Genomic DNA, 15,422 nt, shown 5'->3' with positions numbered 1-15,422 from the left:
TCATCACCCTAAGAGGTAGGCAGAAATGATAGAAAGTGACTCAAGAAGAGTCTCAATAAAAATCGGCCACTGATTAGAGTGCTAAATGGAAGGCAGAGCTGGCTGAACGTGTCTCTGGGCACCCCGGCCACAGGCCAAGCACCAGGGCATGGACACCAGGCCCTGTGCCAGGCATTGTATCTGATGTGGGTATTTTTCCTGTGGCTCCCATGCCAGGGGCCATGGTGGCGGTCCTGGGGTGCCCTCCCCTAAGTGTAGTCACACACTTAGGGCAGGGTCCCCTTGGGACAGCAAACTAGCCTGTCACTGGGACACACCACAGGCGTGAGAGGCATGGCAGGACAGGCAGCTGCCAAGAGCCTGCCTCACCTCCCTGGAGGAGGGCACTGGAGGATTCCGTCAACGTGGCTGCTCTGAGAGGCTCAGGGAGAGGCAGGATGGAGAGGGAGGGGCTGCCAGGCCTTCCATCTGGCTTCCAGCCTAGCAACTGGGTCAGAAGAGACGGGCTTGGTAAATTGTCACTTCCTCTTCCCAGTGGCCTGGCAGCCCCACTACAAGGCCAAGCCAGCCCTGTCTCTGGCCCACACTGCAGAGACAGACACAGCAGGCACACCAGGCTGCCCCGAGGGCGCTCTGCAGCCAAAGTTTGCCCATCTACTCCCACATATTGACTCTGCTGATTCTTCCTTTTTAAAAATTCTGTCTTTTAAGGTACCTGGATGAGGCTACTTTGCTTTGCTTGCCTCCCCTCCTCCTCTCAAAAACTCTGAAGTTCCCTAGGCCCACATATGGAAGGGTTTTAGCAGCTCTGAACGGGCTTTTATTGAAGCCAGGTCAGCCTCTTAGCACCCATGGCAACCTGCCTTCCCCAGTGCCCCCACTGCAGTGGCTCAGCCTCTCTCCTGCATACCACGCTGTTGGCCTTGGCCAGGGACAGCTGACCTTGAGGGTTAGCAGACAAAACGCAAACCCAGCCTTTTCGGAGGCCTTCAAGGCCAGGCAGGCACAGCTCCCCTGGAGCTCAGAACTCTGCTTCCTCAGAGCTGGTTCACTGACCACAGTCTTCCCTACCCCAGGACCAGCTACAAATGAAAAGCTGGGGACACCAAGGTAGCAAGGACAGAGGCAGAGTGTCACTTTGGAGTAAAGGTAGTCAGGGCCAGAATAGCACAAGAGCAGGCCCCAGCAGGCCCATTCCCAAAGGGAATGGGGGTCACCTTAGAGGTCATAGCCTGAAGCAAGAGGTTTTGTGAGGTTCCGACAAGGAAATTCATGCTAGTTCTGTGGAAGGCCAAGGACCTTGCAGCCCACCACAGGAGTGTGGTATGAATTATAAAGTCCTTCTCTAAAACTGACTTCATCTTTCCTGCCTGGGCCAGGAGTACTTTTTCTGGGCACAGTGCCTGCTGCTAGTGAAAATGGGGCACCAGCAACTGCACTGCCTATGCGGTTTGGAGTGGACTCTTCCCCAAGGCTCACATCTGCTCTGAGTCTTGGGTTCACGACACATCAGCAAAAATAACTGGTGCGCCCACTGCTCTGCACAGCACTCTGGGCTGGCACCACACACCGCAAGGCCGATGGACGGGAGCCCCACACCTCCAGGGAATATGGCTCCATCTCCACTAGACTCAGGACCCCCTTGACAAGTGAGAAACAGCCACAGCACCAAGTGGGTTCTAGGCCTCCTCCTTGGAGGCCACATAAGGCACATGACATAGTAGATAGGAGCCTCTGTGCAGGGTGAGCTGCCTGGGTTTGAGTACTTCCTCTGCTAAGCCACTTATGTGGCCTCATCTGGGTCATTCTCTGAGCCTCAGTTTTCTCATATATAAAATGGTGTGGATAATAATAGCACTTACCTCATAGGACATCAAGGGCTAAGAATAATGCCTGGTGCTCAGTACACGCTGTGTTGAAACGCACCAGCAGCTTCCCACTGTGCCTGCATTCAAGGCCAAGCTCCTGTGGCCTACAGGACCCTATGTGATCTGGGTGCTGGCCCCTCACCCAATGTCATCTCCAAAACCCTGATCAGGCTCTGTCTGCCTCTGAACACACCTGTCTCCAGGCTTTTGCCTTGTTGCTTCCTTCACCCAGATATGATGACCCCAGATCTTTCATGGCTGATTCCTTCTTGACATTTAAATCTCAGTTTAAAAAAGATCTCCTGGTCAGGCATGGTGGTCCACGCCTTGTAACCTCTTGGGAGATTGAGACAGGAGGATCGCTGTGAGTTCGAGGGTAGCCTGGGCTACATAGTGAGTTCAAGGCCAGCTGCACTGCATAGCGAGACCATGGAAGTTGTCCATGAACATTCATGGTTCAAATGAGTGCCCCAGGATGCAGAAGATGGGGACAGCAATGCCCTGCCACCGGGATTCCTTCAGGACAGGGGTTGAGATGCCCCACATTTGGCAGACTGTGGTTGTGCATCCTTGTAATCCAGCACCCTGAGAGGCTGAGGCAGGACTGCAAGTTCAAGCCCAGCCTGGGTAACTCAGCAAATCCCTATATCAAAATAAAGAATGGGCTGGAGATGTAGCTCAGTGTGAAGGGGCTCAAGGTTCAATCCCCAGTACTGGAGGGGGTGCTGCCCCACATTCCTGCTCCTCTCTCTGTTCCCGTGTTTAATGAATGGCTAGCCTTAGCCCAGGGGCAGCTCTATGACCTCTCCCACCCAGGCTCCCCTAGTGTCTTGAGGGTTTAAGGCTTAAGAATCGGAATCTTGAGTCACAGCAAAGACCTCATATGACTGGATTCTAAGAGATCATCCCGTTTAGCTCTCTCACACTACTGATCCTAAAGAACCAGAGAGGTGAGGAGAGTTGCCCAAGGTCATACAGCAAGTTAAAACAACAGACACCAGTGAAGCCTCTTGACTCCTTCTAGCCTGGACCCCTTTCCTCCTCTAGCACCCTGTGACACATGAGCCTGAGGTCTAGGGATGCTTCAAGGAGGAGGTCTCCCACAGTACAGATGAGGCATTTGGGCAGAGTGGGAAGGGACACTGTGGATGTCACTGCACTGGGGGGCTCAGCTAAGGCACCAGCGCTGGTTGGGGTCACTGTACAGGATAGAGATCATTTTAGCTTCTGGCTCAGGAGCAAGCCTCAGTCTAAACAGGGTCAAGGAAATCTCTTTGGGGATCTCAGAGCTTCCCAGCCTATCTGCAGATAGAGGTTCAAGAGCAGCTTTCATGGCCGACCCTGTGGCAGGAGGCAAGAACAACAGGCCTCATCAACAGGCCTCACTGGGATCCAGGGCTGACGTGGGCTTTCTCCCCAGGGATCAGGCAGGCAGGGTCCAGGAGCAGAGAGCTGTGTATCCCTCTAAGGTGCCAGAACACAAGCACTCTTTCTGCCCCCAGCATGATGTGACAGGCCAAATGGCCTGCTGACCAGCTCCCGACAATGTGGACAGCCAGCAGAGCCACTCAGCAAAGGCCAGTCTTTCCAGATCAGTGTCCCTTCACTGACACCCAGCAAGTCCCCACAACCAACACCTGCAGAAGTTCCTGGACTCTTTCCAAAATGTCTGTCCTCTTGGGCCTAAACCTCACTTGTCTTTAGACACTACTCTAACAATGGGCCCATGTAGATTTGACTTTTCAGGAACGACCACGGCCAGCAGGCTCAGCTCCCTCTGGTCTAGTGCCTTGGAAAGCCATGGCACCATGCCCAGTAAAGCTGACGGGTCAAGCTGTGTGTGGGATGCAGAGATGCCAAGGAGGCCAGTGCCCATCCAATCTCCCCTAGTGCCAAGAAATGGTGCTTGGCAGGTCTGTTTAGAGCAAGGACTCCTACGGGTCCAAGAGCCCCTCTGAAATAGTTCAGTTTGTGCAAAAGGTGGCTGAGTCTGAGGGGGCTTCAGAACCTTTATGAGATTCTCAGTCAAGGGCTCTTGCTCTGTGGCATCATACAGGCTTTTGGGGAACCAGCATGGTGGCCAGGCAGGAGCACTAGTGGCAGGAGACCACCCATGTGGCTTCAGTACCCAGGGCTTGCTCTGGGGAGTGCCATATGCAGTGGCAAGCACAATGGTTTTGAGAATGCAGGGGAACACACTACTGTGCTTTCTACCTGCTGGCCTCCCACTATACTGGCCCACATAGAGGCTCAGTATGAAGTTCGCTGCTGGCAGAGATACCCAGTTCCAGAGGGAGGAGCTTCTGTCTGCAGCTGAAAGGTCAATGTAAGAGACTGAGGATGGGCCTTCAAATGGGGAAGGATGTAGATTTCTTCCTTCTGGCAAAGAAGGAGGAGGGTAGCAGGGTAGAGCAGTGGGCAGCCACAGCCAGGACAGATTTCTCTTGGGAAAGGCTTCAAGGTCTTTCTGGAGGCCCAGAGTCAGGTGATGGGTGAATGTGCCCAAGACACATCTGTGTCTTGTACCTAGTACCCTTGTATCCTCAGTGGCAGGAACAGTGAGTGAATGGCTAAGTGAACTTCTGGAGATGTGGGTGTCTGTAGACTTGGCGCTATCAAGAATTCTAGTAAAATGGCATATTCTGGGATGGGCTAGGAACTGTCCAGTGGTGGCAATAAAGGTGACAATGGGAGCCTCTTCTATGACCATCTAAACCTTAAAGGTCCTCAGCCTGTGCTTCCTCAGGAAATACTTCTGACCCCCTCTGTCAGCAGGGGGAGCAAAGGCCATCACCAAACAGGTGGACTTTGCAATACCAGCTCCCTGTTTCCTGGGAGCTCTTTGGAAGCAGGGAATTCTCAGACCCATGTAGTAACCCCTCAAAACAGAGACAAAGTCACCAGAAGCTGTCCTTAACTCTCTCCTCTGCTCCCCTGGATCTTGCCAGTTTAGCTTGAGTCCCCACCCTCAGTCAGTAACCAGCCTGGTCTGGGTCAGGAGCATCTTGGCCTTTTAAGGTCTCTGAATTCCTCATCAGACAAATGCTTCTGTCCTGGCCTCACTTCTGGCCCTCTTTGCCTCTCTATGGCTCCCATAAGGGACCCCATTAAAACCTCTGGATGTTACAGGGTTGAGAATGGGATACCTCTGTAGTCTCTTCCAAAGTTCTAAGACTTTAGAAGATGCAGAATGGGAGGAAGGGTAAGGCACTGAGCCTGGTCTACTTAAGTATGATTTGAGAAAAAGAAAGAAAGCAAACAAGTAGAAATGCAAGTTAAATACTGAGAGTGCTGGCAGAACCCACAAACCCAAATGCCACGTGTCTCCTCTGCTAAATGCTTGCACAACAAACCAACTGCCAAGTCAGGGACCAGAATGAGGCTTTAGCTCTAGAACTCTGCTTGGGGACAAGAGCAATCCTACCCCAGCCCCCCTGGGCCCCAAGGAAAGCCTGAGAGAGGCCCCTGCCTCTCTTCCCCCAGCAGCTAGAGGCGTCTAGGACCAGAGGCCCCACACTATTTCATTTTTTTTTGGTACCAGGGATCGAACTCGGGTCCTTGCGCTTGCGCAGCAGGCAGCAAAACCACTGAGCTAAATCCCCGGCCTGCCCCACACTATTTCAAAGGCTCAGTTTTAATACTGGGCCCTTTGCACCAGAATAGACTCAGGCCCTATACAGGGTCCCTGATGAGTCAACCCCCCACCATTCCTCCAGGCTTTAATGAGTCTGGTTAAATTGGAACAGAAGGGCCACAGGTGTCTTAGCATCCATAACATTAAATCCTTGGGGCACAGTTAATGAGTCTGTGAGGCAGCTCCTCCTGCCCCCACTCCACCTGAACTGCTGCCTCATTCCAGCCCCCTTGGCCCGGTAGTGCGCCGACTGCACTAGAAGGAATAAGTTAATGTGGCTAGGAAAGGAAAGGAAGAGGACAGCAGGCCTCAGGCTTGCCTGTGTACCTACCAGCCAATGGACAGTGAGACAGGCACAGGAGGGTAGATGTCCTTCCATCACCCACAGCGTCCAGGGTACTGACACACTGTCACACAGCATGTACTAGGGGACTGAGTCACCCACGACACAACACATCCCAGCATCAGAGCCACCCTGCAGTGACATTGACACCAACCGATCAGCAGTCCAGCACCTGGCCAGCCCACTACCCTTACCCAGAAATCACCACAAGACATGGAGCGGTCGACACTACCAGAGGCAAACCCAGCTAGAGTTGCTGAAGTGGCTTCTTGGTTTTGCCAGGCACACATGACAGGAGAACAGAAAGTTTGTGCTTTGGAGTTTAAAAATTTAACTCCACCTACCAGGCACCTTCCCCAAGAGGCAGGTAAATCAGAAGGGTCAGAAACCTCTGAATTGTTTCTTGCAAACCTTGAGGTTTATGAATGGATGATGAGCTTTGAGCTGGTGTCTGCTGGGCTCAGCAAGGGCCAGGGAAGGAAGACAGGGAGGGGTGGCTCCATGCTGCCGGGCACAGACAGCTGCCTCAGCACAGAGGGGCTCTGGTAGCAGCCAGGGCCAGCAGGGCTCTGCTAGCCTGGTCCCTAGGGAGACTGAAGGTGACATAGGGACCAAAGCAGGGTAGCTCAAGTTGCTGCCCTGCCTAGCACTTTCCAGAACTGATGTTACCTCTAAGTACACCCCATTGGCAGGAGATGAAACTAAACAAGGAGCCAACAGGCCCAAGATCACTTCCTCTTGGCAGGTGCCAGGAGCTTCTCTGCTGGCTGGCTAAAAGATCATACACAGAGGGTCCTCCTCTGAGCTACAGGAAGGCTTGCAGCCCCTATCAGACTGGCTAAAACCTTCCTTTCATTACCTCGAAGGATGAACATGGCCCTGGCCAGCCAGCACTGACACCCTGAGACGTGTTGGGCAGTTCATTTGGTCTGTAGAATCATCAAGCGTTTACTGTGTTCTGGGCACAGGGTCTGGCTCTTGCTCAGATCCCCAATGCCAGGGCCCAAAGCTAGCCCCAAGGCAGTCTGCCCAACTGCAGGACAGTCAGCTTCTATCTCAGACTTTAATCCCAACTTGGGTCTGGGGCTGCAGGCAGGACTGGCAGTCTGCCCTGGCATAGCTTGGTCTGAGCTGCCTGCAGGGTCAGCAACCCCCAGGCATGCTGACTGAGTTGCCTGGTGCCCAGGGGGCACTAGGGCAGCAGTCATCTGGGTGGTCCCTGAAGAGGCAGCCTCCAGCCCACCCCATCATTACCTCTCCACCAGCCGCCCTTCCCCCGGTTAAGAATGATCCTTCAACTTGCACAAAGAAACCTTACATGGTGGATGTGTTGAGGTGCCCCTCAGCAAAGATAAAGGCGGCAACATCCACAGGGTTGGTGGGGTGGTGGTGGGGTGTCAGGCCTGTGCTGCTTTCTGGGAGGACCACACACCCAGGAACCCCAACCTGGTCCGTTTAACCTCATTGATTATAGACTCAGAAAGCAGCCAAGGAGAGTACACTTGTGCAGGAGGCAATCCATCCCCCCTTTCCTGAGACAGGGCCAGAGGTGGAGAAGGCAGCCAGGGTCGGGGTGGGGGTAGCAAGGAGCAGTCATCATCAAGTTCAAGCCACTTGGAGCAGACTCACACACATACCCAGCCTCTGTCCTGGAACTCCTGGGAGCAGGCAGGGGCGGCCCCCACCACAGCCCCTCTACAGCCCAACCCGATCAGACCCCTCCAGTCCCGGCGGCCTAGCACCTTGTGGCGGAGTAGCTTGCTGCGCACTCGGCCCCAGAGCCTGGCGCCGGTGTTGGGGGGACGCTTGCTCCCCGGATCCTCCAGCTGATCGAGGCAGCAGCGCTCCAGGGGTTCGCACACTGCCTTTAGGCTGCAGTCGGGCTGAAGGAGGACGTCAGTCATGCCGGCGGCCGGCCTGCAGGGGCCAGCTCCAGAGAGACGCAGAGAGCTCAGCTCAGCGGTGCTGGAGAGGTTGCTCAGAGGAGCGCTCTGCCGTGGGGCAGTACTGTTAGCAGAGCCGGGGAAGCGCGCGGTGCGGGGCTCAGCTTTCTCCTCCCTCCCTGCTCCCTCCTCCCCCTCCCTCCGCGGAGACTGCAGCCTGCGGCGCTCCACTTGCACGAAGCACCGGTCTAGGTCTAGCTGAGCACACAGCCCGCACCAGGCGCCTCCCCGCAGCCTCTGGGTCTCCTCTCTCTGCGGGTCAGGCTTGTGCCCGGACACCGAGTGGCCCCAAGTGTTGCCAAGTGCCGGGCAGGCAACGCAGGGTGCCCCCGCCCCTCCAAAGGAAGTGACTTAAAGCAGGCGATGGGGCTGCCCCCTCCAAAAACACCCAACCCCCTGGCTTTAACTCTTGGCAAGCTGGCGCTCCTCACCAACCCTGCATCCCTCCTTCCAGCCACTACTAAATAAAGTTTGACAAGCAGCTAAACACAAGCCAGTCCTGTTACCTCTAGATGCGGGGTTAACTCTTTCACCACCAGGTTGCTCCAGGAACTAGGGTATTAGAGAGGCTTCAGGCCAAGCTGGAGGGGCCCTACAGGAGGCAGGGTTCCCAAGAGCTACATTTTGGTCATAAGGAACTGTCCTTTCCTCCTGCAGAACACTAACCCTATCTATCCCCAACTCCTGTCCCAAGCCACCTCCTTCAATGCTAGCTTGGTGACAAGGCCAGATATTCATGGACCAGTACTCCCAAACCTCCTCTCGTGGAGAATATGAAGAATAAAGAGGCCAGGCACTGCGGTGCACACCTGTAACCCCAGCTACCGGGAAGAGCTGAAGTGGGAGGACTGCAAGTTTTAGGCCAGCCTGGGCAACTTAGAGAGACCCTGTCTCAACAAAGAACAGAGTATCCCTAGTATGGTAGCTTGCTGGGTTTAGTGACTTCAGTGGGAATCAAGCCATTGTGGGTCCATCCAGGAACATCTAAAAGCCAAGGTGACTCTTGTCACAGATGTCGGGCAGAGATGCTCATATGGCTGCTTTTAGGCATGGTCCTGCCCATCTCACCAAAAAGGGTTTTTGCTGTAAGAGGCAGAGGACATCCAATGGCAGAGGGAACCATGGAGGAACAGAGAATAAGACCTTGTTACTAACATCTAACTGAAGAGTAACAAGTGAGTCATGTCTCAAGGTAACCATATAAGTTACAATATCTAGAGTCAAGAAAAGAGCCTGGATCCCAGGTGGGTAGACTATACACAAAGCAAGCATAAAGGACAATTCGCCACTGTAGACTGAGCATGTGTAGGAAGGAAACCAGTATCTGCATGGTGCCAACCATGACCCATGCAAAGGGCTTTCAAACAGCCAACTGTAGCTGGGCCAGGTGGTACATGCCTGTAATTCTAGCACTCTGGGAGGCTGAGGGAGGAGGGTCACAAGCTTCAGCCCAGCCTGTGCAACTTAGTAAGACCCTGTCTCAAAATAAAAAATAAAAAAGGGCTAGGCATGTAGCTCAGTGCTAACGTCTTGAATTTAATCCCCATTACTGCAGAAAGTAAAAACAAAAACAACAACAAAGACTGCCAATTGCATTTAAGTGATCATAGTGTTTCTGTTCTTTTAGAATTGTGAGAACTGGGACTCAAGGAGGGAAGGTTCTTGACTGAGGTCATGCAGTTGCAGCTAGGAAGTGACGAGTCCCCTCTAAGGCCTCTGCTGTTCACAGTCACTGTGCCTTACTGAAGTGTGGAGGGCTCTCTGGATTCAGGAAATGGAGCTGGGTCAGGACATTTCTTAGTTGACTGTAGGACAGATGGATCAGGGGACAAATGTTTGTGGTGGTCTCAGCCGGTGACAATTCTTGGAGTTTTACATCAACACCTTTGGAGCTTTTAGAGAAAACGGCAGATTCATAGTAGAGTGAGCCAAGAACTAACCGGTCATAGCACAAGGTGCCCTTCTCTGACTGTTAAGCACCATGGTAACCCTCTAAGTAGACTGATTCAACTGCCCCCAATTTTATGAAGTAAGTACTGTACAACCATTCCCATTTTACAACTGAAGATACCAAGGACAGTGAGTTGAACAACTTGCCCAAGCCCAGGATGGGCTGGGACACAAACAGAGGTCAGGCCAATTCCAGAGCCTCTGCCCCCTCACCCTGAAGGAATGTGGCAGGATGGGGTCCTACCTGTGTCTGGTGGAGATGGGGGCATGAGAGCTCTACTTTGGGGTTGCATGGCTAGAAGCCAGGCCCGGGCTGTCGGTGTCCATGCAGGGCTACTGGATTGGCTCCACCTCTTCCAGGGCTCCACAAGTGCACAGTGCAGATGGGGTTGGACTACCAAGGCCGCACAGTACCTACCTCCTCACGCCTCAGCCAAGGGTGCTCAAGAACACTAGAGTTAAAGGAGGGGTTTGCCACAAAAGTCTGAGGGGGAGGTGAAGTGATCACCAGAGGCCGCAACATACCTGTGTCCCCTGCCCAGCTGAGGCTTGAGTCACCCTTCCTGACACATCTTTCACTTGCCTCTTCCAGGGCACCTGAGCGTCACTTTCAAAGAGACTTCCTCCAGCCCCATGAGGGACAAGGCAGCTCCTCATCACGGCTGCCACCAAACCCACTTCCTCAGGAAGGCTTCGTTCATTCCTTCAGTCTTCCTATCTCCAGCCCATTCATTTCATTCAGGAGGCAGTGATGGAGGCCTGGCTGTGTGCCCAACCCTGGGATGGAGCTGAGCAGTTACAGAGATGAATCAAGAGCCATCGTTTGGCAAAGTTGCCAGCCAGAGGGAGGGGAGATGTGACTTAACTCTCAGCAGGAGGTGGAAATGCCTTCATGCATTCAGCATGTGTCGGTTGTGCACCTACTCTGCGTCATACACAGACCAAGTCGTTGTCTTTGCCTTAAAGAAATCCAGAGTTATGTTATCAGAACAGCACAGATAAAGTGCCATAAAAAATTGAGAGAAGGGAGAGAACATTCCTAGCCACAAGGTATCAGGGACAGCTTTATGGAGATGAGCCTGGAAAGGCCATCCCCATGCTGGGTCCCACCTTTACTCTCCATCCACTCTGTAAATATGCAGTGGCTGCTTGTGTAACTGGCTGAGAAGGTGCCATTATAAGTGCTCACGGCATTCTAACTGCAGATATGCAGTCTGCATTTGGACTGGCTGTCTAACTTCAGGGCTGGCTCTCCAGGAGTCTCTTCTAGTTCGGTCACATGCCACAGGGTGCAGCCTGGGGAATGATGTGTAGCTCGCCCCTGGGTGTGTGGGAGAAGGGGGTGCAGGATAAATTCTGTTCCTGAAGCCCTACACTTGTCTGTCTTAGGCACCCAGCCTCAACACTTGTCTGGGAAAAGCAAGCTCTGATTAGATGAAAGATGGCCAACTGGTCTCCATGGTGACAAAAGCGCTTTAGCAGATGGGTAGCTGAGTTGGGAGGCTCTTTGCTGGAGATGCTCATCTTTCCCTTCCTCCCAATGGACCAGGGCCTTCCTTTGGGGGTGGTAGAGATTTACCGTCTCTTCCCCAGCCTGAGTCTTTTCTTCCTGGAATGGCTGGCCTAGGAATGGGGTGCAGGAGGAGTTGTATAAGACAAATGTCCCCAGCAAGCTCTTCAAAAGCAGTCATCCGTTTTAATCCCTGAAGCCCACCACAGACCCTTCAGCTGCATGAGATAGGCTCAGGCAATCCTGGCCACCCAGGAAGTGACCTTGTCTCCCCCTGCCTATTCTGCCCCACCATCCAGCCACACCTGGCAGAGCCCGCCTCTGAGGACATTCAGGAGCCCCTGTCTGGATAAACAGAGCCTGGGTGGTAAGGCCCCCATGAACAGATGTTGCTGCCTTTGGAATTAAAAACATTCCTGATGGACTGTCCCATCCTCCCTCATCCTCTCCCCCGGCCCTCTGCCAAAGGGATGAGGGGTTCCCCGTAGGGAGAAGTGGGTAGGACCCCAGGCTCTCTCTAGGGAGGGGGACTCGACACCCAGCACAGCTGTGACTGAGGTAAAATCAGGCTAAAGTGATCAGCAGTGGCATCACTGAGGGGAAAAAAGGTCAACAGGGAATAATACACAGCCTGAGATGTGTGGGAGGGTGAGGGAGGGACTGCCACAGTGCTGCCTTGGTGACAGCTGGGCATGGGACAGCTTCCAGGAAAATCCTCCAGCCTGTGAAAACTAGGATGATAGTTCTTTCTCAGAACCCTGGGATGCAGTTGCTGCATCTCCGGAGTGACCTCCTTTTTCCCAGAATGACTTTTATCCCCATCCCCAGCCCAGACTAAAACCCCCATTCCTTGTCTCCAACCTGTAGCTCAAATGATTCCAAAGCTAGGAAAAGGGATCTTTGAGCATCAACCAGATCAAAGCTCCCTCAACGGTGACTGCTCGGGGGTGAGATGAGGAAGGGAGAGCCCTGACAGGTCATCCCAAGAGTCCTAGGTGCAGGAGCCAAGAGCCCCACAGGAGCCTGGCATCTGGCTGAGGATGAAAACCAGGAGGGAGATGGTGGGGTCTGCTACTCCTCTCAGCCCCAGAAGAACACAGTGTGGAATAGGCCCAAGGGGACAGAGCTAGGAGCAAGAATGGTGGAGGGTAACTCAGGCCAAGGCTGTGAGGTACAGAAAGGATGCTCAGGAGAGGTTCCTGCCCAAGGATGGGTACACGAGCGCAGCCTGTAAGAGAACCAGGCAGGGCCATGCATGGGAGCCCAGAGACCAGGGCCCAAGGTGAGGCTGTGCGAGCTCAGGGAAGGATGGCCCATCATCAAGAGAACTGGGGAAGTGGGGATGGGCCTGCCCTCCCAACACTAGTGGTTCTGCAGTCCCTGCATTCCTATTGTGTGCTCACACCTTGTTCTGTACCTACCCTAACCAAAACCTATGACTGAAGGACAAGTGTCTTCCCAGAATGAGAGACTGAGACCCTTTTATGTGTGTCTACCCATCTGACAGGTTCTGAGTGTCTGCTATGTTCAAGGCCTACACTAGGCTCAGACATGGGAACCCCTTGCTCAAAGCCACTGAGTAGCCAATGGTAGCTCTAAGCCTCACAGCTACTATTTCACTCATTTACTCATTCACTTATTCATCACTGAATGGATACCCACTACGTGACAAGCAGAGAGGCCTTTGTACCATCTAACTCAGGCAAAGGGAGCCCTGGCTAACCCTAACCTCCAGTGACCCTCCTGTCCAAGGAGACAACTGGACAGCAATTACGGTTCTTTCAGGCAGTCAAAGGCCAAGGTCCCAGAGCTCCCCAGGGTCTGGTCCCTGTCTGCTAAACAGGTGTGCATGAGATTACAGCAATCTGAGCTCTAGAACCCCAACTCTGTTCCTAAGTGTCTACTGGTGGTCACAGGCAGATGCCCAGCCTGGGACTGGGGAGCAGAATCCGTGTGCAGTGTAAGGAAAGGAGGCATCCAGGATGAAAAGCTACCTGCCCAGCCAACATCAAGCCTGCCCCAGGTGACTTGCTGTCCCCCATTTCCCCAGGGACCCGCATTAGTTCACAGAACAGTCCAAAGCACATGCTGTTTCCCATGCACCTTCACCCTTCACTTTGCCTGACCACTTTAGGGCTGGTGTCCCCAGAGTATGTGGCAGTGGCTCTAGCTAGACAGAAGAGGCTGAAGTAGCCCAAGAGCTTATCTGCTGCAGCTGGACTGTCCGGTTTGCATGTCCCTGGCAATCTCTAATGTTTCTCACAGCACATTTGGTCACGGAAAAGGGTGGAAAATCCACTTGAGCTTTTGGGAACATCTTGCTTATCTAGAACTAAATCCAACCAGGATGGAGTGGGCAGAGGCTGCCCCACCCCCCATACCCATCTACTCCTTCCTCACCCCAGGACACAAGTCACAGCCAAGATCATGCCTAGACTCCCTGGGCGGCTTGCCTGCTCCTCCTCACAGGAAGGGGGAGGTGTGGCCAGGGGTCCTCAGGAGTGTGGTCTGAGTACATGGGACCCTAGGCCACATGCTGCAGACTTCCTCAGCATGGAGTCTGAGGGCCAGGGCAGGTCTGTTGAGCCTCCCTGCTCCCTTCACTCCCCATATTATCAAGCAAGTTCCTTCTACCCAAACCTGAGCACAAGGTGAGCAGGAGAAAGCCCAATGCAGCAACGGAACCTAGACCCACCTCTGCCTGGTGACTTGGCAGCCACTTTCTCTGGACTCAGTTTCTATACCTATCAAGCCAGGAGCTTGGGGCAAGTAGTCTTCAATGAGTTTCTTTCTTGGCTCAGGACCCTCTCCCCTCTCATCAAATGAAATCTTTCTTACACCAAAGTCTCCCTGCCCCACAATCAGGTAAAAGGCCAAAGCAGAGAGCAGAGGCCATGGCTGAAGTGAGGGTATGGGATCTACTTGCTCATACCTCCTTTGTCTTCAACTCCTCACCTGGCTTAGGGCTCCTCAAGTCCCTCCTGGAGTTTTCAATCTCTTCAGGCAGAACCTGAAGCCCTGGATCCTCCTTTCAAGCATTTATGGCTCAGACCTGAAGTTCTGTGGGTGGAATCAGAGCAGGGCTGGCTGGCAGTTCTCATGAGAACTGCCGTTTCACCTGACCACAGCCACTAGTCCTCATTCTCCCTCAGGGCAGGGGAGGACGGGGGGTCAGGAAGATCAGGGACTTTTTAAGGAAACTTCCAGGTCAGAGTTCTGGATCTGGAACTCATTTCTTATCTCTGCTTCTTTCCCTACTTTGGGAAAACTGTGGGCTTCTGTGCTGCTGATGTAGGTTTCCCTTGGTGGCCTTCCAATGGGATGACACTTACCTCATCGAAACTGTCTGGCTGGTGTTTTCTGGGTCACCATGATTCTCAAGTCACCCTGGGTTGGGTACAGTGGCATATACCTGTGATCCCAGCACTCTGGGAAGCTGAGGCAGGAGGACTGCATATCTGAGCCCAGCCTGGGTAACTTAAGACTTAGTGAGACCCTGTTTTGAAATAAGGGGACCCTGTACTGGTATTCACAGGCAGCCTCACCCCTAACTCAGGGAGTTTCCCAGAAACTCTTCTGCTAACTCAAAGCTTTCAGAAAAATTCAAAATGGGAACAAGCCCAAGGACCAGGGTTTTGGATTTCAGGGGGAGGAAGTGGCAGTCCCCACCTGCAGAGAGATGAGCTGCTTAGTGAGTATTATGTATGCCTACACTTTCAGCTCCATGGGGTCATCTGATGCCCACCAGGGCCTGAGAGGACACCCGAGGCTGGACAGCTAGCATGGAACCTGGGTCTTCTGCCTTTGGGTCTGGAAGCCCCCATCCCAGAGCAGAGAGGAGTGTACCTCTCTGTGGCGTGGTGAGAAGCAGGGTGTTACCAGGGCTACAAGGTCCTCCCTAGATTGGCTTCTTCATTTGTTACTACCTCTCAGAGGTGGGCCTGAGGGAGTGGGAACCAAGCCTGCCTGCCACGGTGGCATTCCCAAATGGTAAGGAGGGAGGGAGGGAGACTCAAGCTTCCATCTGCTTCCTATTGAATGCTTCCTGTTTCCAGAATCCACTGGCAGAATCTAAGCTCCCCAAATCAGTACCACCTGGGCGGTGGGGTGGCTGAGGAGGGGCTTGCACTACACATTTAGAAAAGCGTTTGGACAACAGGGCGGGTGCTCTCTC

The 15,422-nt window shown here is 53.5% G+C and overlaps 1 protein-coding gene across 6 annotated transcripts in view; it reads right to left on the bottom strand.

The window, feature by feature from the left end:
• Abr (ABR activator of RhoGEF and GTPase) overlaps nt 1-15,422 on the bottom strand; it is a 198,377-nt gene that overhangs the window by 14,724 nt on the left and 168,231 nt on the right. Inside the window, exon 1 of one of the 6 annotated variants that reach the window (XM_004857097.4) lies at nt 7,588-7,891. The exons of the other annotated variants lie outside the window; for them this stretch is intronic. Within the exon in view, the coding sequence (XP_004857154.1) occupies nt 7,588-7,749 (162 nt within the window). The 5' untranslated portion in view covers nt 7,750-7,891. Of the gene's footprint in view, nt 1-7,587; nt 7,892-15,422 lie in introns of those variants that run through there. 6 annotated transcript variants of the gene reach the window in all.

This window comes from Heterocephalus glaber, unplaced genomic scaffold (assembly GCF_053883595.1).
Source record: "Heterocephalus glaber isolate CG9 unplaced genomic scaffold, H.glaber_assembly_v1.0 deba00001564, whole genome shotgun sequence".
Lineage (NCBI taxonomy): Eukaryota > Metazoa > Chordata > Mammalia > Rodentia > Bathyergidae > Heterocephalus > Heterocephalus glaber.
The sequence above is the reverse complement of the archived record's forward strand: the minus strand, read 5'-3'. Positions and strand labels throughout refer to the sequence as shown.